Genomic DNA, 26,859 nt, shown 5'->3' with positions numbered 1-26,859 from the left:
CGGACACGGAACCACGGCCACACGAACCCACAGTCTGACTCTGCCAACAAAACACCATCTGCCCCCCGCTCCCCTGCTGCCCAGGGACAGGCCTGAGGGGGTCACAAGAGCTTAGCAAACTAGGGACTTCCTTCCTGGGTCACCCGGCCCAGCCCGCCCCCTCAAGCCCAGACAGGCCAGCCCAGGGCCCTCAGCTACTGAGCACAACCCAGGGACCATGTCGGAGCCCCCTCCCACCCTCAGGGCTGTGGCCTCAAAACACCCCTTGCGTTCGGTCTGTGAACATCATCCAAACGGGGGGTGTGTGAAGGCCACTTCCCACTGGTGATTAGACTCCAGCAAAGGTTCTTAAGCCCTGGCCGACCTTTGGACTGAAAGGTCCCGGGTTCGATTCCGGTCAAAGGGCATGGACTTTGGTTGCAGGATCCTCCCCAGCCCAGGCCCTGGTCAGGGCACATGCAGGAGGCAACCCATCGATGTGTCTCTCTCCCCCATCGATGTGTCTCTCTCCCCCATCGATGTGTCTCTTGGTCTCCCCCTCTCTTTCACTCCCTCTGAAAATAACTGGGAAAATATATTCGGGGGAGGATTTTTAAAAGTTTATAAAAACGTGTCATACCCTGACCAGTTTGGCTCAGTGGATAGAGTAGGGGTGTCGAACTCAATCAGAGAAGGGGCCAAAATCTAAAATCCAGCCTAAATCGCGGGCCGAATGGTTTACTGAACAGTCATAAACTGTCATTGTGATGGAAACGCAGCGGAGTGCAGTGATGACAGCGCGGTGCGGGCCACATTGCAAGGCCTGGCGGGACGGATTTGGCCCGAGGGCCTTGTGTTTGACACATTTGGGATAGAGCATCAGCCTGCGGATTGAAGGGTCCCAGGTTCGATTCCGGTCAAGGGCATGGACCTTGGTTGCGGGCACATTCCCAGGTTGGAGGCAGCTGATTAATGTTTCTCTCTCATCCATGTTTCTAACTCTATCCCTCTCTCTTCCTCTCTGTAAAAAGTCAATTATATATATATATATATAAATAAATAAATAAATAAATATATATATATATATATTTATATACATATATTTAATATATATTATTGATTTTTTCACAGAGAGGAAGGGAGAGAGATAGAGAGTTAGAAACATCGATGAGAGAGAGTCATCGATCAGCTGCCTCTTGCACACCCCCTTCTGGGGATGTGCCACAACCAAGGTACATGCCCTTGACCGGAATCGAACCCAGAACCCTCCAGTCCCCAAGCCGACGCTCTATCCATTGAGCCAAACCGGTCTCGGCCATATATATATATATATATATATATATATATATATATATATATATATATATATATATATAATTTTTTTTTTTTAATGTGTCGGGAGCTCTCGGGGAGTGAAGGTGAATTCCAGGCTGGGTCCCGGAAGGCTTGGGGATGGAATTAACCGGGTCAGGCTGGTGGCAGCGGGCGGGAAGGTGTGTGTGTGTGTGTGTGTGTGTGTGTGTGTGTGCCCTGGCTGCAGGGGACCTGGATGGGCTCTCTGCACCCCACAGGCTGGGGGGTGCCACCCACCTGGACGCCCGGAACACCTGCTGGTGGGGCACGTTGCAGGTGAGCACGGTCCAGCTCCGCAGGTACATGATCCCGACCAGCTTGAGGACGTTGAAGGCGGGCAGGCAGGGCGAGAAGAAGGAGCCCATCCTGGAACCGGGGAGAGGCCGTGAGCATGTGGCCTCATCTGCCGTGGTCCCAGCCAACGCCACATCTGAGGAACTGGGGGGGACCCCTGAGATCTGAGACCCCAGGCCCCGCCCCCACCTCCTGGAGGTGAGCAGTGACCCTGCGCCCCAGACCCTCCACGCCCCTCGCCTCACACCGGTGGCTCGGTGGCTGAGCGTCGACCTACGAACTAGGAAGTCAGGGTTCGATTCCCGGTCAGGGCACATGCCCGGATTGTGGGCTCGATCCCCAGTGTGGGGCATGCAGGAGGCAACCGATCCATGATTCTCTCTCATCATTGATGTCTCTCTCTCTCTCTCTCTCTCTCTCTCTCTCTCTCAAATCAACAACAACAACAAAAATCCTATATAATAAAAGCCTACTATGCAAATCAGCAAAATGGGGGAACTACCAGTGGAATGATGGCTTGCTAAGATGCACACTGACCACCAGGGGGCAGACAGGAGCTGCCCCCGGCCTGCAGGCGCCAGGCCAGCCAAGGCAGGTGCCAGCAGGAACCCCCCCCCCACAATCACCCCACTGGTCACCCCACAGATTGGCTCTGATCGCCAGCCAGCCCTAGGAACCCTACCCATGCATGAATTTTGTCCATCAGGCCTCTAGTCTATACATGTAAAAGCCCAGCGACAATTCTGGCGGAAGGACCAGAATGACCAGTCAACCAGTTGCTAGGACGCGCACTGACCACCAGGGGGCAGATGCTCAATGCAGGAGCTGCCCCCTCCCTTCCCCCAAATGGTCAGTGGGCTCCCACAGCGGGAGCAGCCACTCAGGGCGGGTCCACAGCCACTCCGCTGACTGGGATGAGTGGTACTCCCACAGTGGGCTGATTCCCACAGGCCACGCCCCCCAACAGTGCACGAATCCATGCACCGGGCCTCTAGTACCGTGTTTCCCCGAAAATAAGACATCCTCCGAAAATAAGACCCACTTACAGGTTTCCTTCTGAGTGAAATAGAAGGCATCCCCCCGAAAATAAGCCCCCCCCCCAGGCTAACCATGAGAGATTTGGTCCACTGATTCTGAAAGAAATGGAGTCACAAGAAATTCACCAGGAAGTTCAGGAATTGGATTGTTAGGATAACGTTCCAGAAGAGGACGACATGATTGTCACTGAATAAATGAGTACATTCTTGATGCTGTAGGATTCCCAGTGTGTCTGGTTTGTGTTGACAATGATCGTACTACCGTACCATATACAGGGAATAAATATCCTTTATTTTCATTTAACAATAAGTGTGCACTGTATTCTTCTTCATGGAAAAATAAGACATCCCCTGAAAATAAGACCTAGTGCATCTTTGGGAACAAAAATTAATAGAAGACACTGTCTTATTTTTGGGGAAACAGGGTACATAATATCTTAGAAAGCAGCAGCTGAGCCAAAACCAGTTTGGCTCAGTGAATAGAGCATCGGCCTGTGGACTGAAAGGTCCCGGGTTCGATTCTGGTTAAGGGCAAGTACCTTGGTTGCGGGCACATCCCCAGTAGGGGGTGTGCAAGAGGCAGCTGATCGGTGATTCTCTCTCATCGATGTTTCTAACTCTCTATCCCTCTCTCTTCCTCTCTGTAAAAAATCGATAAAAAGATATAGATATAGATATAGATATAGATATAGATATAGATATAGATAAAGATATAGATATAGATATAGGTATAGGTATAGACATAGACATAGACATAGACATAGACATAGACATAGACATAGGTATAGACATAGACATAGACATAGACATAGACATAGCTATAGCTATAGCTATAGCTATAGCTATAGCTATAGATATAGATACAGAGACAGAGACAGATATAGATATAGCTATAGATAGAGATAGATATATAGATATAGAAATAGATATAGATATAGATATAGAGATAGAGACAGAGACAGAGACAGATACAGACACAGACACAGACACAGACACAGATATAGAGACAGAGACAGAGACAGAGACAGATACAGATACAGATACAGATAGATACAGATACAGATACAGATACAGATACAGATACAGATATAGATATAGATATAGATATAGATACAGATACAGAGACAGAGACAGATACAGATATAGATATAGATACAGATATAGATTCAGATATATAGATATAGATATAGATATAGATATAGATATAGATATAGATATAGATACAGATACAGATATATTGGGTCGGCAAGTAAGTAATTGCGGGTTTCACACATATATGGCTTCAGTTGAATTTTTAGGTTTGCAGACGTAGTAAAAATGTAAAACATATTTTGTTATTTGATAGTTGGCTATTCAGCTGTTAATCAGTAAAAAAAGTTTTTTTGATCTGTTTTGTAGTTTTCGTTTGGCGTTCGTTGAAAAATGGAAAATCAAAAGGAACATTTTCGTCATATTTTGATTTTTTACTTCCACAAAGGGAAAAACGCATCGCAAGCTCATAAAAAGTTATGTGCTGTTTATGGTGACGAAGCCTTAAAAGAACGGCAGTGTCAAAATTGGTTTGCCAAATTTCGTTCTGGTGATTTTTCACTCAAAGATGAAAAACGCTCTGGTTGTCCAGTTGAAGTTGATGACGCCCTAATCAAAGCAATAATCAATTCGGACTGTCACAGTACAACACGTGAGATTGCAGAGAAGCTTCATGTATCACATACATGCATTGAAAATCACTTAAAACAACTTGGCTATGTTCAAAAACTCGATACATGGGTTCCTCACGAACTGAAAGAATCACAGTTAACGCAACACATTAGCAGCTGCGATTTGCTAAAGAAACGTAATGAAAATGATCCATTTTTAAAACGACTGATAACTGGCGATGAAAAATGGGTTGTTTACAACAATATCAAGCGGAAAAGATCGTGGAGCAGGCCAGGTGAACCAACTCAAACAACATCAAAAGCTGATATTCATCAAAAGAAGGTTTTGTTATCAGTTTGGTGGGATTACAAAGGAATTGTCTACTTTGAACTCTTACCACCCAACCGAACGATCAATTCTGATGTCTACATCGAACAACTAATGAAATTAAACAATGCAGTTGAAGAAAAGCGGCCCAAATTGACAAATCGAAAAGGTGTTGTGTTCCATCATGACAATGCAAGGCCACACACATCTTTGGTCACTCGGCAAAAATTAATGGAGCTTGGTTGGGATGTTTTGCCACATCCACCATATAGTCCTGACCTTGCACCATCTGATTACTTTTTGTTTCGATCTTTACAAAACTCCTTGAATGGTAAAAATTTCAATAATGATGATGATGTCAAATCGTACCTGATTCAGTTTTTTGCTAATAAAAACCAGAAGTTTTTTGAACGTGGGATTATGATGCTGCCTGAAAGATGGCAAAAGGTCATTGATCAAAATGGGCAATACATTATAGAATAAAGTTATTTAGTTCCATGAAAAAATTGTCTTCGATTTTCTTTAAAAAATCCGCAATTACTTACTTGCCGACCCAATAGATAGAAAGCAGCAGCTGAGAGCCACACTCACCAGATCATCCCCTGGTTGTAGATCAGATGCAGCACGTTCTCGGCGATCTTGAACTCGCCGTATTCAGGCTGCGGAGATAACGGGCTTCTGTGAACCACGCCCCGCTCCCGCAGGAAGCGGCTCCCACAGAGAGATAGCTCTGCTCCCCGGAGGCTCGGCCCTGCACCCCGTCCCCCTCCCCTGCCTCAGGCCTCCCCTCTGGGCCACCCTGGCTCCAGGCCACGCCCGGGAGGCCCGGTCCAGCCCCTCCCCACGCCCCGGGGGGCCGCGTCTCCTCCTCACAAACTTGCGCTCCAGGTCCCAGCACCAGTAGTCGCTGAGGTAGCGGACGAAGAGGCCGCGGAAGAAGTCGATGAGCAGCACGCTGGCCACGGTGAAGAGCATGTCGATGATGGACAGCTTGAGCATCTCCTGGGAGCGGGGGGAGGGGGGCGGCTCAGGGAGCGCCGTGTCCCGGGCCACCCCGCCGGGCCTGCCGCCCCTCCCTCCCCTCCCTCCCCGTGGCTGCAGACCGGGCCTCCGGTCCACCCGGCCCGCGTGGGGCTCAGCACGGTCCACGTGACCTGGACTTCCCAGGCCAGCGGGACAGGGACACGGGGGTCTGAGCGCAGGAGCCCACTGCTCGGGGCCCTGACTCTGCAGGCAGTTAGTGTGGGGGACCGGGCGGGGCACAGGAGGCGGGGCACAGGGGGCGGGGCACAGGGGGCGGGGCACAGGGGGCGGGGCACAGGGGGCGGGGCACAGGGGGCAGGGTACAGGGGTGGGCGGGGCACAGGGGGCAGGGGGCAGGGGGCAGGGTACAGGGGTGGGCGGGGCACAGGGGTGGGCAGGGCATGGGAGGGCGGGGCACAGTGGTGGGCAGGGCATGGGGTGGGCGGGTCACAGGGGCAGAAAGGGCACAGGGGGAGGGGCAAGGGGTGGGCGGGGTGCAGGGGTGGGCGGGGCACAGGGGCGGAAAGGGCACAGGGGGCCGGGCACAGGGGTGGGCGGGGCACAGGGGTGGGCGGGGCACAGGGTGGGTGGGGCACAAGGTAGGCAGAGAATGGGGTGCGCGGGGCACAGGGGCGGAAAGGGCACAGGGGTGGGCGGGGCGCAGGGTGGGTGGGGCACAAGGTAGGCAGAGAATGGGGTGGGCGGGGCACAGGGGTGGGTGGAAAGGGCACAGGGGCGGAAAGGGCACAGGGGGCCTGGCACAGGGGTGGGCGGGGCACAGTGATGGGCGGGGCACAGGGGTGGGCGGGGCGCAGGGTGGGTGGGGCACAAGGTAGGCAGAGAATGGGGTGGGCGGGGCACAGGGGTGGAGCAGTGCCTGGCAGGGCCTGCACACTCCGTGCCTCAGTTTCCTCCTCGGCACCCACAGGACGGTGACCACAGGAGCTGAGGAGGACAAGCCCTGGGAACAGGGCCCAGCGCCCAGGCCACGCCGCACCGGCCTGATTTCCTTATCAATATTCTCTGATTGATTTCAGAGAGGAAGCGGGAGAGAGGGAGGGAGGGAGACACATCCGCGATGAGAGAGAATCACGGATTGACGACGGGCTGCCTCCCGCACGCCCCCCACTCGTGGGATGGAGCCCGCCACCTGGGCAGGTGCGTGCCCTGGCAGGGAATCGAACCCGGGACCCTCCAGTCCACAGGCCGAGCTCTACCCGCTGAGCCACACCGGCCGGGGCTCCCTGAGGCAGGGTGGGACAGGCAGGCCCTACGCGGACGCCCAACCTCCCTTTCTCTCCTGTGAGACGGGGTGCTGGCACCAGAGCTGCGGTGGGTGCGGAGGGCCCGGGGCCCAGGGGCACGCACCTGCCCCACGTAGGTCTCCCAGCACTGGTCCTGCAGGCTCGGGGGGCTGGCCGTCCCGTTGGCCGCCGGGGGCGCGGGGGCGGGCGTGGGGGCGCCGGCCGGCCCCAGGGCCCAGGAGCTGTTCCTCCCGGGGGCCCCGGGCCAGTGGGTCCCGTTCCCGCTGCTGGTGGTGGCAGCTTCCTGTGGGGACGGGGACGGGGACGGGGACGGGGACGGGGACGGGGACGGGACGGGGACGGGCAGGAAGGGAAGGGGTGTCCACACGTTTGCGAGAAGCCCTCCTCATTGCATGGCTCAGGGGCCAGCTCTTCTGTCCCCCCGTCCTTCTGTCCCCGTCTCTGTCTCTGTCCCCGTCCCTCTGTCCTCCTGTCCCTCTGTCCCCATCCCTCTGTCCCCCTGTCCTTCTGTCCCCGTCTCTGTCTCTCTGTCCCCATCCCTCTGTCCTCCTGTCCCTCTGTCCCCATCCCTCTGTCCCCCTGTCCCCCTGTCCTTCTGTCCCCGTCTCTGTCTCTCTGTCCCCGTCCCTCTGTCCTCCTGTCCCTCTGTCCCCATCCCTCTGTCCACCTGTCCCCCTGTCCTTCTGTCCCCGTCTCTGTCTCTCTGTCCCCGTCCCTCTGTCCTCCTGTCCCTCTGTCCCCATCCCTCTGTCCCCCTGTCCTCCTGTCCTTCTGTCCCCGTCTCTGTCTCTCTGTCCCCATCCCTCTGTCCCCCTGTCCCTCTGTCCCCATCCCTCTGTCCCCCTGTCCTTCTGTCCCCGTCTCTGTCTCTCTGTCCCCGTCCCTCTGTCCTCCTGTCCCTCTGTCCCCATCCCTCTGTCCCCCTGTCCTTCTGTCCCTGTCTCTGTCTCTCTGTCCTTGTCCCTCTGTCCTCCTGTCTCTCTGTCCCAGTCCCTCTGTCTGTCTCCCTGTCCCTCTGTATCCCTGTCCTTCTGTCCCCATCTCTGTCTCTCTGTCCTTGTCCCTCTGTCCTCCTTTCTCTCTGTCCCAGTCCCTCTGTCCCCATTTCTGTCTCTCTGTCCCCATCCCTCTGTCCTCCTGTCTGTCTGTGTGTGTGTGTGTTATCTATCTGTATATCTGTCTGTATCTAACTGTGTATCTGTGAGTGTCTGTGTCTATATGTCTGTGTGTACATCTGTGTATCTGCATGTATACCTATGTGTATATCTGTCTGTGTATCTGTGTGTATATATGTGTCTGTATGTACATCTGCGTATCTCTGTGTATATATGTGTCTGTGTGTATGTATGAGTCTGTGTGTACATCCGTGTATCTCTGTGTATATCTATGTGTATATCTGTGTATCTGCATGTATACATGTGTCTGTGTGTATATTTGTGTGTCTCTGTGTATATATGTGTCTGTGTGTATATCTGTGTGTCTGTGTGTATATCTATGTGTATATCTGTCTGTGTGTCTGTGTATCTGTGTGTATATCTATGTGTATATCTGTCTCTGTGTCTGTGTATACATCTGTGTATCTGTGTGTATATCTATGTGTATATCTGTCTGTGTGTCTGTGTATATATCTGTGTATATCTGTCTGTGTGTCTCTGTGTGTGTATGTGTCTGTGTGTATATCTGTATATCTGTGTATATCTGTCTGTGTGTCTGTGTATCTGTGTGTATATCTGTGTATCTGTGTGTATATCTGTGTGTATATCTGTCTCTGTGTCTGTGTATACATCTGTGTATCTGTGTGTATATCTATGTGTATATCTGTCTGTGTGTCTGTGTATATATCTGTGTATATCTGTCTGTGTGTCTCTGTGTGTGTATGTGTCTGTGTGTATATCTGTATATCTGTGTATATCTGTCTGTGTGTCTGTGTATCTGTGTGTATATCTGTGTATCTGTGTGTATATCTGTGTGTCTGTGTGTATATCTATGTGTATATCTGTCTGTGTGTCTGTGTATCTGTGTGTATATCTATGTGTATATCTGTCTGTGTGTCTGTGTGTATATCTGTGTGTCTGTGTGTATGTCTGTGTATATCTGTCTGTGTGTCTCTGTGTGTGCTTGTGTCTGTGTGTATATCTGTATATCTGTGTATATCTGTCTGTGTGTCTCTGTGTGTGCTTGTGTCTGTGTGTATATCTGTGTATCTGTGTGTATATCTGTGTATCTGTGTGTGTATCTGTGTATCTGTGTGTATATCTATGTGTATATCTGTCTCTGTGTCTGTGTGTACATCTGTGTATCTGTGTGTACATCCATGTGTATATCTGTCTGTGTGTCTGTGTATCTGTGTGTATATCTGTGTGTCTGTGTGTATATCTGTGTATATCTGTCTGTGTGTCTCTGTGTGTGTATATCTGTGTGTCTGTGTGTCTATCTGTCTGTGTGTCTCTGTGTGTGTATATCTGTATATCTGTGTATATCTGTCTGTGTGTCTGTGTATCTGTGTGTACATCTGTGTATCTGTGTGTACATCTATGTGTATATCTGTCTGTGTGTCTCTGTGTGTGCTTGTGTCTGTGTATATCTGTGTATCTGTGTGTACATCTATGTGTATATCTGTCTGTGTGTCTCTGTGTGTGTATATCTGTATATCTGTGTATATCTGTCTGTGTGTCTCTGTGTGTGCTTGTGTCTGTGTGTATATCTATGTGTATATCTGTCTCTGTGTCTATGTGTACATCTGTGTATCTGTGTGTACATCTATGTGTATATCTGTCTGTGTGTCTCTGTGTGTGTATATCTGTATATCTGTGTATATCTGTCTGTGTGCCTGTGTATATATCTGTGTATATCTGTCTGTGTGTCTGTGTATCTGTGTGTATATCTGTGTATCTGTGTATATCTGTCTGTGTGTCTCTGTGTGTGCTTGTGTCTGTGTATATCTGTGTGTCTGTGTGTATATCTGTCTGTGTGTCTCTGTGTGTGTATATCTGTGTGTCTGTGTGTACATCTGTCTGTGTGTCTCTGTGTGTGCTTGTGTCTGTGTATATCTGTGTGTCTGTGTGTATATCTGTCTGTGTGTCTCTGTCTGTGTATATCTGTGTGTCTGTGTGTATATCTGTCTGTGTGTCTCTGTGTGTGCTTGTGTCTGTGTATATCTGTGTGTCTGTGTGTATATCTGTCTGTGTGTCTCTGTGTGTGCTTGTGTCTGTGTATATCTGTGTGTCTGTGTGTATATCTGTCTGTGTGTCTCTGTGTGTGCTTGTGTCTGTGTGTATATCTGTGTATCTGTGTATATCTGTCTGTGTGTCTCTGTGTGTGCTTGTGTCTGTGTGTATATCTGTATATCTGTGTATATCTGTCTGTGTGTCTCTGTGTGTGCTTGTGTCTGTGTGTATATCTGTGTATCTGTGTGTATATCTGTGTATCTCTGTGTATATCTGTGTATCTGTGTGTATATCTATGTGTATATCTGTCTCTGTGTCTGTGTGTACATCTGTGTATCTGTGTGTACATCTATGTGTATATCTGTCTGTGTGTCTCTGTGTGTGTATATCTGTATATCTGTGTATATCTGTCTGTGTGCCTGTGTATATATCTGTGTATATCTGTCTGTGTGTCTGTGTATCTGTGTGTATATCTGTATATCTGTGTATATCTGTCTGTGTGTCTCTGTGTGTGCTTGTGTCTGTGTATATCTGTGTATATCTGTCTGTGTGTCTCTGTGTGTGCTTGTGTCTGTGTATATCTGTGTGTCTGTGTGTCCGTCCGTCTGTCTGTGCGTGGCGTGGCTGGGAGCCGTGGGGGCACTCACCTCGGTGCTCATGCTGTTGACCTTGTCCAGGAGGGCGATGATGAGGCTGTACAGGTTGCCCAGGTACAGCACCAGCACCCTGAGGGGCGAGGCCCGTGAGAGAGGGCACCCTGACACTCACGTCCCAGACCTCCCCCTGGGGGCGCCCCGTCCTCACTGAGCCTCACACACAGGGGAGCTGAGGTCGGGCCGGCACTGCTCCAAGGTGAGTGTAGACCCTCCCTGCACCTGTCACTCGTCTGGTTTAAAGCGGTTTTATTGGCCCCGGCTGGTGTGGCTCAGTGGATGGAGCCGAGCCAGCGACTCAAGGGTCGTGGGTTCGATTCCCGATCAGGGCATATGCCCGGGTTGCAGGCTCAATCCCTAGTGCGGGGCCTGCAGGACGCAGCCGATCAGTGATTCTCTCTCATCACTGATGTTTCTCTCTCTCCTTCTCCTTTCCTCACGGAGATCAACACCAGTATTTTTTTTTTTTTTTTACATATATTTTATTGATTTTCCACAGAGAGGAAGGGAGAGGGATAGAGAGTTAGAAACATCGATGAGAGAAAATCATCGATCAGATGCCTCCTGCACACCCCCCACTGGGGATGTGCCCGCAACCAAGGTACGTGCCCTTGACCGGAATCGAACCCGGGACCCTTCTGTCCACAGGCCGACGCTCTATCCACTGAGCCACACCGGTTTCAGCTCCCTCTATATCTTCTCCCTCTTCTCTCCTCCCCGCTCCTTCTCTCTCTCTCTCTTTCTCTCTCTCCCCCCTGCTTCTCCCTCCTCCTCCTCCCCTTCTCTCCTTTACATCCTGCTCATCTTGGATGCATCACAGGGAAGCTCTGCTAAGTTCTTTTATTTTTAATATATATATATATTTTTATTGACTTTAGAGAGGAAGGGCGAGGAAGAGGGAGAGAGAGAAACATCCATGAGGAGAGAGAATCATGGACCAGCTGCCTCCTGCACGCCCCCCACTGGGGATGGAGCCCATAATCCGGGCATGAGGCCTGACGGGGAATCAAACCGTGACCTCCTGGTTCCTAGGTCAACGCTAAACCGCGGAGCCACGCCGGCTGGCGGGCTGAGCTAAGTCTGGGGGACCGGGGGGGGGGGGGGGGGGAAGCAGCCTTGGCTCAAGGGACTGGGATTTCCCCCGGAGGACACAGACGGGGACCCACACCCGGCGCCGCCCGCAGGCACCCACCTGGCCAGCTGGAAGCGCAGTGTGGTCCGCGGGTGGTACATCTCCAGGGCAGAAATGAGGTCGAAGGCCGAGGGCGCGATCATGGTCACCAGGGAGACCACCACGCTCACCTGCGAGGACAGGGCGTGTGTGGGCGAGGGCCCCTTCCCCCTCTCCCCTCCCCCCCTCCCCCTCCTCTCCCGCCGCTGTCATCTGCCCTCAGCCCTGCCTGGGGCCAGGCGGCTTTTACCCCCGGAAGCTCTGCTAGTTAGCTTTTTTCCTATTCTTTTAAAATATATTTTTAGCCCAAACCGGTGTGGCTCAGTGGATGGAGCGTCGGCTTGCAGACTGAGGGGTCCCAGGTTTGATTCCCGTCAAAGGCATGGACCTTGGTTGCAGGCACATCCCCAGTAGGGGTTGTGCAAGAGGCAGCTGGTCGGTGATTCTCTCTCATCGATGTTTCCAACTCTCTATCCCTCTCCCTTCCTCTCTGTGAAAAATCAATAAAACATATTTAAAAATAAATAAATAAAATATATTTTTATTGATTTCAGAGACGAAGGGAGAGGGAGAGAGAGAAACATCCGTGATGAGAGAGAATCATGGATCGGCTGCCTCCTGCACGCCCCACACTGGTATCGAGCTCGCAACCCAGGCGTGTGCCCTGAGCAGGAATCGAACCCGAATGCCAGCGCTGTACCCACTGAGCCACACCGGCCAGGGCTGCCACTTAGCTTTTTTGCAAAAGGCCACAGGGAGGCGCCACGGCTTCGGCCGTCTGGGGACTGTGCTTACACTGACCCTTCCCCCCTCCACACACACACCCACACACACACACACACACACTTCGGACTGGGAGGTGCCTGCAACCAAGGTGCATGCCCTTGACCGGACTGGTACCCGGCTCCCTTCAGTCTATAGGCTGATGCTCTGTCCACAGAGCCACGCTGGTGAGGGCCATGAAGGTGTTTTATTGTTGTCAATCCTCACCTGAGGATATTTTCCTATTGATTTTTTTAGAGAGAGATGGGAGAGAGGAGAGACAGAGAGAGAAACATCGACGGAGAGAGACACGCTGATGGGTTGCCTCCTGCATGTGCCCTGATTAGGGAGCGCCCAGGCTGGGAAGGAGCCTGCCACCGGGGTCCATGCCCTTGACCCGAATCGAACCCACCCGGGTCCTTTCGGTCCACAGGCCGACGCTCTACCCACTGAGCAACACCGGCCGGGGCGCAAGGCAATTTTGAACGAACATCTTCCCGACGGAGACCCAGGAGACACTCCGGCCGTGCCCACGGCCCGGCCCGGCTCCCGCTCTGGGACTAGAGGCATCCCCGTGCCCCAGGGAAGGCACCCAGGAAAGCGGGGGGCACCCTGGTACCTCGTTCTTCTCCCAGAGTGTCAGCTCCTTCTTGGACTGCTCCAGCCGCTGCGACCGCTCCACCACGAAGTAGATGAGGTAGATGCTCCCGGCCAGCGACAGCAGCACCAGCACATTGGCCACGGCCCGCAGACAGACGGTCACCGCCCTGCGCGGAGGAGGAGGCGGCGGCGGGCGTGAGCAGGTGCGTCTGTCTGTCTGTCTGTCTGTCCCCGGGGACCTGCCTTCTCCCGGGACGGCCCCACCTCCCAACGTGGCCCCCCAGAACCTCGAGAAGAACCCCAGATCTGAGACGTCGCCCCGAAAGGCACGTCAACAAGAGTCTGGTACCCGGACGCCCTGGCTGGGGTGGCTCAGTGGGTAGAGCATCGGCCTGCGGACCGAAGGGGTCCCAGGTTCGATGTCTGGCCAAGGGCGCAGGCCCAGGTGGTGGGCTCGATCCCCAGGAGGGGACATGGAGGAGGCAGCCGATCTTTATCTCCTCATGGATATTCCTCTCTCTCTCCTTCTCTCTGAATTCAACAAAAGCCTGTAATAGTAAAAGCGTAATGTACTAATTAGACAGCCGAACAACCTTCTGAGATGTCCTTCTGGATGGGGCAGAGGTGGTTAGGGGCAATCAGGCAGGCAGGCAAGTGATTAGGGGCAATCAGACAGGCCGGCAGTCATTAGGGGCGATCAGGCAGGCAGGTGAGCAGTTAGGGGCGATCAGGCAGGCAGGCAGGCAAGTGGTTAGGAGCCAGCAGTCCCAGACTGCAAGAGGGTGCAGGCCGGCTGATGGACCCATCCCCCTGTGCAAAAATTTCGTGCACTGGGTCTCTAGTATCCTATATAATAAAGAGGTAATATGCAAATTGGTGATCACTCCAACACACAAGTGGACACAAGATGGCTGCTACAAGATGGCTGGCAGGGGAGGGCATTTGTGGGTGATCAGGCCTGCAGGGGAGGGCAGTTAGGGGTGATAAGGCTGGCAAGGGAGGGCAGTTAGGGGTGACTAGGCTGGCAGGGGAGGGCAGTTAGGGGTGACTAGGCTGGCAGGGGAGGGCAGGCAGGAAAGGGCAGTTAGGGGTGATAAGGCTGGCAAGGGAGGGCAGTTAGGGGTGACTAGGCGGACAGGGGACGGCAGTTAGAGGTGACTAGGCAGGCAGGGGAGGGCAGTTAGGGGTGACTAGGCAGGCAGGGGAGGGCAGTTAGGGGTGATAAGGCTAGTAGGGAGGGCAGTTAGGGGTGATAAGGCTGGTAGGGAGGGCAGTTAGGGGTGACTAGGCGGGCAGGGGAGGGCAGTTAGGGGTGATAAGGCGGGCAGGGGAGGGCAGTCAGGGGTGACTAGGCGGGCAGGGGAGGGCAGTCAGGGGTGACTAGGCGGGCAGTGGAGGGCAGTTAGGGGTGACTAGGCGGGCAGGGGAGGGCAGTTAGGGGTGACTAGGCCTGCAGGGGAGGGCAGTTAGGGGTGACTAGGCGGGCAGGGGAGGGCAGTCAGGGGTGACTAGGCGGGCAGGGGAGGGCAGTTAGGGGTGATAAGGCTGGCAGGGGAGGGCAGTTAGGGGTGATAAGGCTGGAAGGGAGGGCAGTTAGGGGTGATAAGGCTGGTAGGGAGGGCAGTTAGGGGTGACTAGGCGGGCAGGGGAGGGCAGTCAGGGGTGACTAGGCAGGCAGGGGAGGGCAGTTAGGGGTGACTAGGCGGGCAGGGGAGGGCAGTCAGGGGTGACTAGGCGGGCAGGGGAGGGCAGTCAGGGGTGACTAGGCGGGCAGGGGAGGGCAGTCAGGGGTGACTAGGCGGGCAGGGGAGTGGTTAGGGGTGACTAGGCGGGCAGGGGAGGGCAGTTAGGGGCAATCGGGCCAGCAGGGGAGCCATTAGGTGTGGATCAGGCCTGGGCACCTACAGGTTCTTGCTTTTCTTCTTTTCCTGTTCTTCCAAGATTGCCTCCTGCAGGGAGAGACCCATAAAGCGTCTTAACTGTAAACCTTGACATGTGTTCCGTGATCGGGAATGTTTTAGTGCAAGCATGTCACACTCGCAGCCCATGGACTGCATGCGGCCCACCATGAATAAATATTCTGTATGTGAAAAACGCTCTAGTAAAAATGTCGTAACTGCCGGGACCGGTGTGGCTCAGCGGACAGAGCGTCGGCCTGCGGACGGAAAGGTCCCGGGTTCGATTCCGGTCAAGGGCATGTGCCTTGGTTGCGGGCACATCCCCATTGAGGGGTGTGCAAGAGGCAGCTGGTTGATGTCTCTCTCTCATCGATGTTTCTAACTCTCTATCCCTCTCTCTTCCTCTCTGTGAAAAATCAATAAAAAATATATTTTTTTAAATGTCGTAACTTAATTTTTACAATATCCTATTAGGAGCATAGTGGTTAGGGGCAACCCTATCTAATAAAAAGGGATATGCAGCCTAAACCGGTTTGGCTCAGTGGATAGAGCATCGGTCTGCGGACTGAAAGGTCCTGGGTTCGATTCCGGTCAAGGGCATGTACATTGGTTGCGGGCACATCCCCAGTAGGGGGTGTGCAAGAGGCAACTGGCGGATGTTTCTCTCTCATCGACGTTTCTAGCTCTCTATCTCTCTCCCTTCCTCTCTGTAAAAAAATCAATAAAATATATATATTTTTAAAAAAGATATGCAAATTGACCATCACGCCACAACACAAGATGGCTTTGACCATAGGGGAGGCTGAGTTCCCAAAGGGCCTTAATGAGCAATCAGCAGGGACCTAAGGCTTCATGGCACTGGGCTGGGGCAAGGGAGTTCAGGCTGCACCCCCTGCCCTGGCACTGGGCCAGGCGACCTGAGGCTGTGCCCCCCACCCAGAGGGGCTTGATGGGGGCGGGGCCAACCGAGTCTGGGTCTAATCCAATGGGAGTGGGGCCAGCTGGGCCCGAGGGGTCTCACGCGATTTCAAAGCCTGTGTTCACGCTGGTCTGAACAGCAGGGACTCTGTGCCAGGGCCCCCAGCCCTACCCCAGTGGCTGTCGGGTCCGCTCACCCGGATGCTGTTCACGATGGCGGCCGCCTTGCTCTCGGCGGCCTCGGGGTTCCCGATGAGGTAGTCCCAGGCGCAGAACACCCGCCAGCAGAAGGTGTAGTTGTCGCCGGAGGCGCTGGCGAGGCTCAGGCGGGAGTTTTTGGCCATCCTGTCAACGGGACCACAGGTGCCAGGTGCTGCCCCCTGGTGGCAGCCGGAGCATCACCGGGCCCGCCCCACCCGGGGCCCTGGGGACATGGGGACACGGCCCAGGTCTATTGTTGGGTCCCTCTGGGCAGGCACTGAGCCAGCCCGTGTCACCTCGTGCAGCGGTGACTGTGAAATCATTTTTATTTATTTTTTACCTTTTAAAAACTATATATATTTTATTGATTTTTTTACAGAGAGGAAGGGAGAGAGAGTTAGAAACATCGATGAGAGAGAAACATCCATCAGCTGCCTCCTGCACTCCCCCTCCACCCCCACTGCGGATGTGCCCGCAACCAAGGTTCATACCCTTGACGGGAATCGAACCTGGGACCCTTCAGTCTGCAGGCCAGTGCACTATCCACTGAGCCAAACCGGTTTCGACTACCTTTTTTAATTTTTTTTAATTTTTTTTTTTAGCCGTGACCAGTTTAGCTCAATGGATAGAGCGTCGGCTTGGGGACTGAAGGGACCCGGGTTCAATTCCGGCCAAGGGCATGTACCTTGGTTGCGGGCACATCCCCGGTAGGGGGTGTGCAAGAGGCAACTGATCGATGACTCTCTCTCATCGATGTTTCTAACTCTCTATCTCTCTCCCTTCCTCTCTGTACAAAATCAATAAAATATTTTAAAAAAATAAATAAATAAAAATAAATAAATAAAATTTTTAATTGATCTCAGAGAATAAGGGAGAGAGAGAGAGAAACACCCATGACGAGAGAGAATCTTGGATCGGCTGCCCCCTGCACGCCCCACACTGGGAATGGAGCCCACCAGCCGGGCATGTTCCCTGACTGGGAATCGAACCCTGACCTCCTGGTTCTTAGGTCGACACTCAACCCCTGAGCCTCGCCCAGCGGGACTCCTGTAAATTAAAATTCTTTCCTTTGAGGACATCAGTCTTCCCAGGGCCTCTGCCCTGAGGGTACCCCCCCCCCCCCGTGTCCAACCTGCTAAGTCCCTTTCATTCTGCTCCCTCCGCACCCCACACGGGAGCTGTCCCGGGAGAGCTGGTGGACACGGGCATCGTGCCCGGCCGTGTGGCCCAATGGTTAGGCGCCCCCCTGGGACCCTGTGGGTCAGGGTTTGCTTCCGGGTCAGGGCTGGATCCCCAGCAGGGGGCGCGCAGGAGGCAGCCCAGCGGGGATTCTCTCTCCTCGTGGATGTTTCTCTCCCCCCCTCTCCCTTCCTCTCAGGAGTCCAGGCACACGTCCCGCTGGGTGTCACCGGATGGGACGTGGGGGGCCGCACGGTCAGGGCGGGCGGCGGGGAAGGGGACGGCGTACTTTCTGAGGAGCACCAGGAAGCTGTAGGCGAACACGGCCATCCCCACCAGGAAGTAGGCCAGCGGCAGCCGGTAGCCCGCTCTCCCGATGCGCCGCTCCCGGCCGTAGAAGCCGTAGAAGAGGACGGAGGACTGGAGGTAGCCCTGTGGGGCCGCACCGCACCTGTCAGCCCGGCGAGCCCGGAGCCGGCTGGTCCAACCCCACCCACCACCACCACCACCATCACCACCACCTTCATCACCACCACCACCATCACCACCATCACCATCACCGCCATCACCACCACCTTCATCACACTGCCACCACCATCACCGCCATCACCATCACCATCACCGCCATCACCACCATCACCACCACCTTCCTCACCACTGCCACCACCACCACCATCACCATCACTGCCATCACCACCACCATCACCATCACCGCCATCACCACCACCGCCATCACCACTGCCACCACCATCACCGCCATCACCATCATCATCACCACTGTCACCACCATCACCACCATCACCACCACCTTCATCACCACCACCACCACCATCACCACCATCACCATCACCATCACCGCCATCACCACCACCACCATCACCATCACCACCACCACCATCACCATCACCACCATCACCATCACCATCACCGCCATCACCATCACCATCACCGCCATCACCACCACCTTCATCACCATCACCACCATCACCACCACCTTCCTCACCACTGCCACCACCACCACCATCACCATCACCGCCATCACCACCACCATCACCATCACCGCCATCACCACCACCTTCATCACCATCACCACCATCACCACCACCTTCCTCACCACTGCCACCACCACCACCATCACCATCACCGCCATCACCACCACCATCACCATCACCGCCATCACCACCACCGCCATCACCACTGCCACCACCACCACCACCACCACCACCACCATCACCATCACCACCACCACCATCACCATCACCACAATCACCACCACCTTCATCACCACTGCCACCACCACCACCACCACCATCACCATCACCACCACCATCACCACCACCTTCATCACCACTGCCACCACCACCACCGCCATCACCATCACCATCACCGCCATCACCACCACCACCATCACCACCATCACCACCACCTTCCTCACCACCACCTTCATCACCACCGCCACCACCACCACCATCACCATCACCGCCATCACCACCACCTTCCTCACCACTGCCACCACCACCACCATCACCATCACCACCATCACCACCACCACCATCACCACCATCACCACCACCACCATCACCACCACCTTCATCACCACTGCCACCACCACCACCGCCATCACCATCACCATCACCGCCATCACCACCACCACCATCACCATCACCATCACCACCATCACCACCATCACCACCACCACCATCACCACCACCATCACCACCATCACCACCACCTTCATCACCATCATCACCACCATCACCGCCATCACCACCACCGCCATCACCATCACCACCACCACCATCACCACCATCACCACCACCACCATCACCATCACCGCCATCACCACCACCACCATCACCACCACCATCACCACCATCACCACCACCGCCATCACCATCACCACCCTCACCACCACCCTCACCACCACCGCCACCACCACCATCACCACCACCACCATCACCATCACCACCACCGCCATCACCATCACCACCACCGCCATCACCACCACCATCACCATCACCACCATCACTGCCACTGCCATCACCGCCATCACCACCACCACCATCACCACCACCATCACCACCATCACCGCCACGGCCATCACCATCACCACCATCACCACCATCACCACCACCGCCACCGCCATCACCGCCATCACCGCCCTCCGGCCGCCGCTCACCCCCAGGGACCACACGGTGTCCAGGTCCTGGGCGGAGGCGGCCTGCGCCGCGGGGACACTCTTGCTGGCGGTGCTCCCGAAGGGCTGGCCGGCGATGAGCTGGGGAGAGAGGGCGTCACGCAAGAGTACATGGTGTGAGGGGCCGTCATGCAAGAGGACGTCACATGAGGGGACGTCACATGAGGGGACGTCACATGAGAGGGCATGAGGCGAACGGACGTCAGGCAACAGGACATCACATGGGGGACGGCAGGCGAGGGGACGGCAGGCGAGGGGACGGCAGGTGAGGGGACATCACATGAGGGGACGTCAGGCGAGAGGGCGTCACATGAGGTGACGTCACATGAGGGGACGTCAGCAGGCGAGAGGACGTCACATGATGGGACATCAGGCGAGGGGACGTCACATGATGGGACATCAGGCGAGGGGACGTCACATGATGGGACATCAGGCGAGGGGACGTCACATGATGGGACATCAGGCGAGGGGACGTCACATGATGGGACATCAGGGGAGGGGACGTAACATGAGGGGACGTCAGGCGAGAGGACGTCACATGATGGGACGTCAGGCGAGGGGACGTCACATGATGGGACGTCAGGGGAGGGGACGTCACATGATGGGACGTCAGGGGAGGGGACGTCACATGATGGGACATCAGGCGAGGGGACGTCACATGATGGGACATCAGGGGAGGGGACGTCACGCGAGAGGACGTGGCGTGAGAGGACGTTGCCAGAGGACGTAGCGCGAGAGGACGTCACGTGAGGGGTCGTCAGGTGAAGGGAGGTCTCGCGAGATTTCCTGGGGTCAGAGGGGCGGGTTTCCGCCCATCCCTGGCTGACGGGACATGAGCAGCGTGGCCCGGAAGTCCTTCCTGCGGGGTCAGGGCTGCACGCGTTTCCTCTGGGGGGACTGCTGAGGGCCCGGGGCTCCCCGAGGGCTCGGAACGGCCCCCCTGCCTTCCGTTCACCCCCCTCTTAGGATCAAGCTGGGTTGGGAAGGTTGGGTGTGCACAGGGTGTCACCTCCTTGGAGGACTGAGAGCTGGATGCGCTTCGCTTTTACTGAAATGGGAGGGGGCAGAGGAGGGGATCGGCTGGCCGGGGCGGCTCAGTGGGCAGAGCGCGGGCCTGCGGGCCGAAGGGTCCGGGGTTCGAGCCAGGTCCAGGCCCCTGGTCGGCTTAGGGTTAGGAGGCAGCCCATCGATGTGTCTCTTTCCCATCGATGTGTCTCTCTCCCATCGATGTGTCTCTCTGTCTCTCCCTCTCTCTTATCCACGCTCCCTAAAAATCCATGGGAAAATGCCCTGGGGGGAGGATTCACAAAATCAAATTAAATTCATTAAAATGGGCCGAGACCGGTTTGGCTCAGTGGATAGAGCGTCGGCCTGAGGACTGAAGGGTCCCGGGTTCGATTCCGGGCAAGGGCATGGACCTTGGTTGCGGGCACATCCCCAGTAGGGGGTGTGCAAGAGGCAGCTGATCGATGATTCTCTCTCATCGACGTTTCTAACTATATCTCTCTCCCTTCCTCTCTGTACAAAATCAATAAAAAAAAAATATTAAAAAATAAATAAATAAATTCATTAAAATGGGGGTAAAGTCCAGAGAAGAATAGAAGATTGTATGGGGCTGATTCCAGAACCTACGAGCCAGATTCACTGTGTGCGAGCTATGCCCGCTCCTCCCAGGACCCCCCACCCCGGCCCCCCCCCTCCAACCCCACCCCCACCCCCATCGGGAGGGCGAGCGGCTCCGGGTAGGGCTCTCCCGGCTCTTTTATTTATTTTTTTTTTACTTATTTTTCTTATTTTATTTGTTGTTCATCCTCACCCGAGGGTATTTTCGCATTGATTTTTTAGGGCGAGAGGAAGAGAGAGGGAGAGACAGAGACTCACATCGATGGGCTGCCTCTTGCACGCACCCCAACCAGTGCCCAGGCCGGGGACGTGCCCACAACCAAGGTCCATGGCCTTGACCGGAACCGAACCCGGGGCCCTCCGGTCTGCAGGCCGGCGGGCGCTCCACCCACTGAGCCACACCGGCCAGGGCTGTAACGGTTCTTTCTGAACCAATGGCACCCTTTTCTCTCCCCAGAAGCGACACAATTCCTCCGTGTGTCCTGTGTCTTGGTCTCCGTCTTGAGAATTCCCTGGGTTTTTCTAAGGGGCCCTTTTTTCTTCCGAGGAAAGACGAATGATTTCCAGACGGTGCTCACCTCTGGGGCGACGATGAAAGCCCCCGTCATGACGGCCAGCACGACGTTGACCCCAAAGAGCCACCGTAGGAAGATGAAGTAGGAGGCCACGCCCGAGCCAAAGTGACCTGGGGGGGGGGGGAGAGAGAGAGAGAGAGAGAGAGAGAGAGAGAGAGAGCGCGAAGGAGGGAGAGGGAGAGAGAGAGAGGGAGGGAGGAAGAGGGAGAGAGAGCGAGAGAGAGGGAGGGAGAGAGAGAGAGAGAGAGCGAGAGAGAGAGAGAGAGAGAGAGAGAGCACGAGAGAGAGAGGAGAGGGAGGGAGGGATGGGTACGGAGCAGGGGAGAGAATATTGAGGCGAGGCGATATCGAGCTAGCTAAATAGAGTGCTATTTATCTATCCAGCCCTATCCCAGTCACCTCCCCACCCGCCCCCACCCTTCACCAGGTCTGAACGGTGACCTTTATTTTTTTTCTCCCTTTTCCAACTGTCCCCTTTCCTTCCTCTCTGATTGATCTATAGTTTGTGGGGGTTTTTATTTTTATTTTTTTAATATATTTTATTGATTTTTTACAGAGAGGAAGAGAGAGGGATAGAGAGTTAGACACATCCATGAGAGAGAATCATCCATCAGCTGCCTCTTGCATGCCCCCACCTGGGGATGTGCCCGCAACCAAGGTCCATGCCCTTGCCCGGAATCGAACCCGGGACCCCTCAGTCCGCAGGGCGACGCTCTATCCGCTGAGCCACACCGGTTTTGGCATATAGTTTGTGTTTTGTTTTTTTTTTAAATATATATATTTTATTATTTCAGAGAGGAAGGGAGAGGGGAAAACATCCATGAGAGAGAATCATGGATTGGGCTGCCTCCTGCACGCCCTCCCTACTGGGGATGGAGCCCGAAACCTGGGCCTAGGCCCCGACCGGGAATCGAACCCGGGACCCTTCAGTCTGCAGGCCGACGCTCTACCCACTGAGCCACACCGGCCAGGCGCTGCAGTTTTTCACTCCACCCTTCTGGGTCTGTGTGGTGTCCAGGGAATGAGTGCATGGGACACCCGGGTTGCAGTGGGGGGTGGGCCAGCGGGGTCAGCCAGGGTGTGTGTCCCGTGGCCTCCCCACACTCCCCCCCCAGCCCTGCTGCCCGTCCGCCCCGCCCAGCACCCACTCACTCTCGATCTTCTTGATCCTCGTCTCCCAGGGGATGAAGAGCGCCGCGAAGTTACAGGCCAGGCGCGCGGACTTCCGCCAGAGCTGGGGGGAGGGGCGGGGTCAGAGCCGGCCTTCCTCACTCAGGCGATGACCCTGACCTCTGACCTCAGGCGCCCCGGTCCTGCACGGGGGCGGGGCTCCCAGCATCACCTTAGGCCTTTGGTGAGGACTTCACCTTTACGACGCAATTGCTGCCCTGACCGGTGTGGCTCAGTGGGTAGAGCGTCGGCCTTCAGACTCAAGGGTCCCGGGTTCGATTCCGGTCAAGGGCATGTGCCTTGGTTGCGGGCACATCCCCGGTGGGGGGGGTGCAGGAGGCAGCCGGTCGATGTTCCTCTCTCATCGATGTTTCTAGCTCTCTATCCCTCTCCCTTCCTCTCTGTGAAAAAAATCAATAATATATATATATTTTTCTTTTCTTTTCTTTTCTTTTTTTTTTTTAAAGATGCAATTGGCCGAAACCGGTTTGTCTCAGTGGATAGAGCGTCGGCCTGCGGACTGAAAGGTCCCGGGTTCGATTCCGGTCAAGGGCATGTACCCTGGTTGCAGGCACATCCCCAGTAGGGGGTGTGCAAGAGGCAGCTGATTGATGACTCTCTCTCATTGATGTTTCTAGCTCTCTAGCTCTCTCCCTTCCTCGCTGTACAAAAATCAATAAAGTATATTAAAAAAAAAAAAAGATGCAATTGATCAACCGAAGGACTTGTATACATGCCTATAAGTACAACCAATGGACACAAAACTCTGGGGAGGGAGGGCATGTGTAGGAGGGAGGGGGGCAATGGTATATGTACAAAGATAATAATTTAATTAAAAAGAATTTTTTTAAAAAAGATGCAATTGCTGCCCTAACCAGTGTGGCTCAGTGGGTAGAGCGTCGGCCTGCGGACTCACAGGTCCCAGGTTCGATTCCGGTCAAGGGCATGGACCTTGGTTTCGGGCACATCCTCAGTAGGGGTTTTCAGGAGGCAGGTGACAGGTATTTCTAACTCTCTATTCCTTGCCCTTCCTCTCTGTAAAAAAAAAAAATCAATAAAACATATTTTTAAAAAAATATATTTTATTGATTTTGTACAGAGAGGAAGGGAGAGAGAGAGAAAGTTAGAAACATCGATGAGAGAGAATCATCGATCAGCTGCCTCTTGCACACCCCCTACTGGGGATGTGCCCGCAACCAAGGTCCATGCCCTTGCCCGGAATCGAACCCGGGACCCTTCAGTCCTCAAGCCGACGCTCTATCCATTGAGCCAAACCAGCCTCAGCCAATAAAACATTTTTTTTTTAAAAAAAAGATGCAATTGCTAAATGTTTCAAGACGTGTGTTTTTTGTTTGTTTTGAGAATATTTTCCCGTTGTTTTCTAGGGAGTGTGGAAGGGAGGGGGAGAGCCAGAGCGACACAGCGATGTGAGGCAGACACAGCAATGGGTTGCCTCCCGCACAAGTCCTGGCCGGGGGGGGGGGGGGGGGGGGGGGGGGGGGGGGGGGGGGGGGGGGAGCCTGCCACCGAGGCCCATGCCCTTGACCGGGGAATCGAACCCGGGAGACCCTTCGGTCCGCAGGCCCACGCTCTGCCCACTGAGCCACACCGGCCAGGGCTGTATCTTTCTCTTTACGAGAGCTCCTGGCGAGGGAGGACCTTCCCCCCCACCAGGGCGAGGTGGCTGAGTCAGGAGGTGGCGGGATGGGTCTATGGCCACGTGTCAGTGTCCGGGACCGAGGCCGAGGTTCGGTGTCCTTACCTCCGCGCCTGCAGCCTGGTAGCCGCGGGTCCTGGTCAGCCGGCCCTCGAACCGCAGCACGACCTCCTTGGCCCGCCTGCAGGGGGCGACAGACGCGGCCCTGAGCTAAAATACTAAAATACATTAAAGTATTTTCTGAGAGATCAGGCCTGTGGTTATTCAGGGCCTGCAGAAGGCGCAGGGCCCGGCACACGGGCTCTGGCCGGTGTGGCTCAGTGGCTAGAGCGTCGGCCTGCGGACTGAAAGGTCCCGGGTTCGATTCCGGTCAGGGGCATGCACCTTGGTTGCGGGCACATCCCCAGTGCGGGGTGGGGGGGTGCAGGAGGCAGCTGATGGATGTTTCTCTCTCATTGATGTTTCTAGCTCTCTACCCCTCTCTCTTCCTCTCTGTAAAATATATATAGATATATATATATATATATATATATATATATATATATATATATTTATATATTTATATTTATATTTATTTTTTATAAAAAAATACATATATACCGTATTTTTCGGACCATAAGACGCTCCGGACCATAAGACGCACCAGTTTTTAGAGAAGGGAAATGAAGAAAAAAAAAGATTCTGAAACAAATAGTGTCCTAAAATATTTTATGTGCATTAAAACCCAACATCACAGTCATAAACACATGTAATCAACCCTGTAAAGTAAACAGCAGCATTTAGAACCATTTTTAGAGCCGGGCAAGCACACAGAGACCACACAGAGCCGGGCAAGTAAAAAAACTTTTTTTTTTAAAGTATATGTGTAGGCTATATTTGGACCATAAGACGCAGGGACTTTTTCCCCCCACTTCTGGGGGGAAAAAAGTGCGTCTTATGGTCCGAAAAATACGGTGTATGATGTTCTGAGCCCTGGCCAGTGTGGCTCAGTGGATAGAGAATCAGCCTGTGGACCGAAGGCCCCCCCGGGGTTCGATTCCTGGTGTTAATGTAAAACAAAACAAAAACAAAACCATGGAAACCTGTAAAGAATTTCTGTGAGTTTACTGGAGCCCAACTGCGGGCAGCTGCCGGGTATGGGGTTCCCTCTGTGCTCACACGTCGCCATCAGAGGAGGGACGCAGCCGAGGCTGGTGTGGCTCAGTGGGCAGAGCGTCGGCCTGCGGACTGAAGGGTCTCGGGTTCGAGTCTGGTCAAGGGCATGGGGCTTGGTGGCAGGCTCTGCCCTTTCATCCTCGTGCTCAGGGCACAGGCCCGGGTGGCGGGCTCAATCCCCAGTGGGGGGCGTGCAGGAGGCAGCCGATGCAGGATTCTCCCTCCTCATGGATGCTTCTCTCTCTCTCTTCCTCTCCCTTCCTCTCTGAAATCAATAAAAGTATGTGTGTGTGTGTGTGTGTGTATATATATATGTTTTAAGTATTTTCTGAGAGATCAGGCCTGTGGTTATCCAAGATGGAGGGCGGAGGGGGCTATATATATATTTTTTTAATATTTTAAAATATATATTTTATATATATATATTATTGATTTCAGAGAGGAAGGGAGAGAGAGAGAGTTAGAAACATCGATGAAAGAGAAACATCGATCAGCCGCCTCCTGCACAGCCCCCACCGGGGATGTGCCCGCAACCAAGGTCCACGCCCTTGACCGGAATCGAACCCGGGACCTTCCGTCCGCAGGCCGACGCTCTATCCACTGAGCCACACCGGCCTCGGATAGGGGGTGGTGGGTATCTATCTTATACGGACCCAGCAAGGTCTCTGTTCACAGTTTCCCCTTTTCCCTTGAATGGAAGCCACACAGACCACACCGGCTCTCGGGTTCCACTGGGATTTGATTGTGAGGCCATTTCCACGTGTGGGCGCCAGGGGCCCGTGCGGACCTGACGGGGGCCTCGCAGACTCAGAGCCCTGGCGCCCCCACAGGACGGTCTGACATTGAACTGGGACGAGAAGCAGGGAGGGGAGTGGGGGAGGTCCCCTCCCAGGCCGGTGTCTCCCTGACAAGGTGGCCTCTGCCCGCACGGAGCCCGTCTGTCTGTCTGTCTGCCTCTGGGGTCACACCGCCTGGAGAGGCCTGGGTGCCCTGTGCCCCCCTTTTCCCGGGCCC

General features: G+C 54.4%; 1 protein-coding gene across 1 annotated transcript in view; it reads right to left on the bottom strand.

The window, feature by feature from the left end:
* TMC3 (transmembrane channel like 3) overlaps positions 1–26,859 on the bottom strand; it is a 41,236-nt gene that overhangs the window by 9,327 nt on the left and 5,050 nt on the right. Inside the window, exons 3-16 of the mRNA XM_036443147.1 lie at positions 24,796–24,871; positions 23,016–23,097; positions 21,867–21,973; positions 19,648–19,746; positions 17,758–17,900; positions 16,286–16,433; positions 15,178–15,221; positions 13,292–13,439; positions 11,932–12,041; positions 10,734–10,812; positions 7,023–7,202; positions 5,505–5,633; positions 5,223–5,290; positions 1,570–1,698 (exon numbers count right to left, since the gene is read on the bottom strand). Coding sequence (XP_036299040.1) covers positions 1,570–1,698; positions 5,223–5,290; positions 5,505–5,633; positions 7,023–7,202; positions 10,734–10,812; positions 11,932–12,041; positions 13,292–13,439; positions 15,178–15,221; positions 16,286–16,433; positions 17,758–17,900; positions 19,648–19,746; positions 21,867–21,973; positions 23,016–23,097; positions 24,796–24,871 — 1,542 coding nt within the window. The remainder of the gene's footprint in view (positions 1–1,569; positions 1,699–5,222; positions 5,291–5,504; positions 5,634–7,022; positions 7,203–10,733; positions 10,813–11,931; positions 12,042–13,291; positions 13,440–15,177; positions 15,222–16,285; positions 16,434–17,757; positions 17,901–19,647; positions 19,747–21,866; positions 21,974–23,015; positions 23,098–24,795; positions 24,872–26,859) is intronic.

Source organism: Pipistrellus kuhlii, unplaced genomic scaffold (genome assembly GCF_014108245.1).
Source record: "Pipistrellus kuhlii isolate mPipKuh1 unplaced genomic scaffold, mPipKuh1.p scaffold_m20_p_181, whole genome shotgun sequence".
NCBI lineage: Eukaryota > Metazoa > Chordata > Mammalia > Chiroptera > Vespertilionidae > Pipistrellus > Pipistrellus kuhlii.
This window is presented reverse-complemented; position numbering and strand designations above follow the sequence as displayed.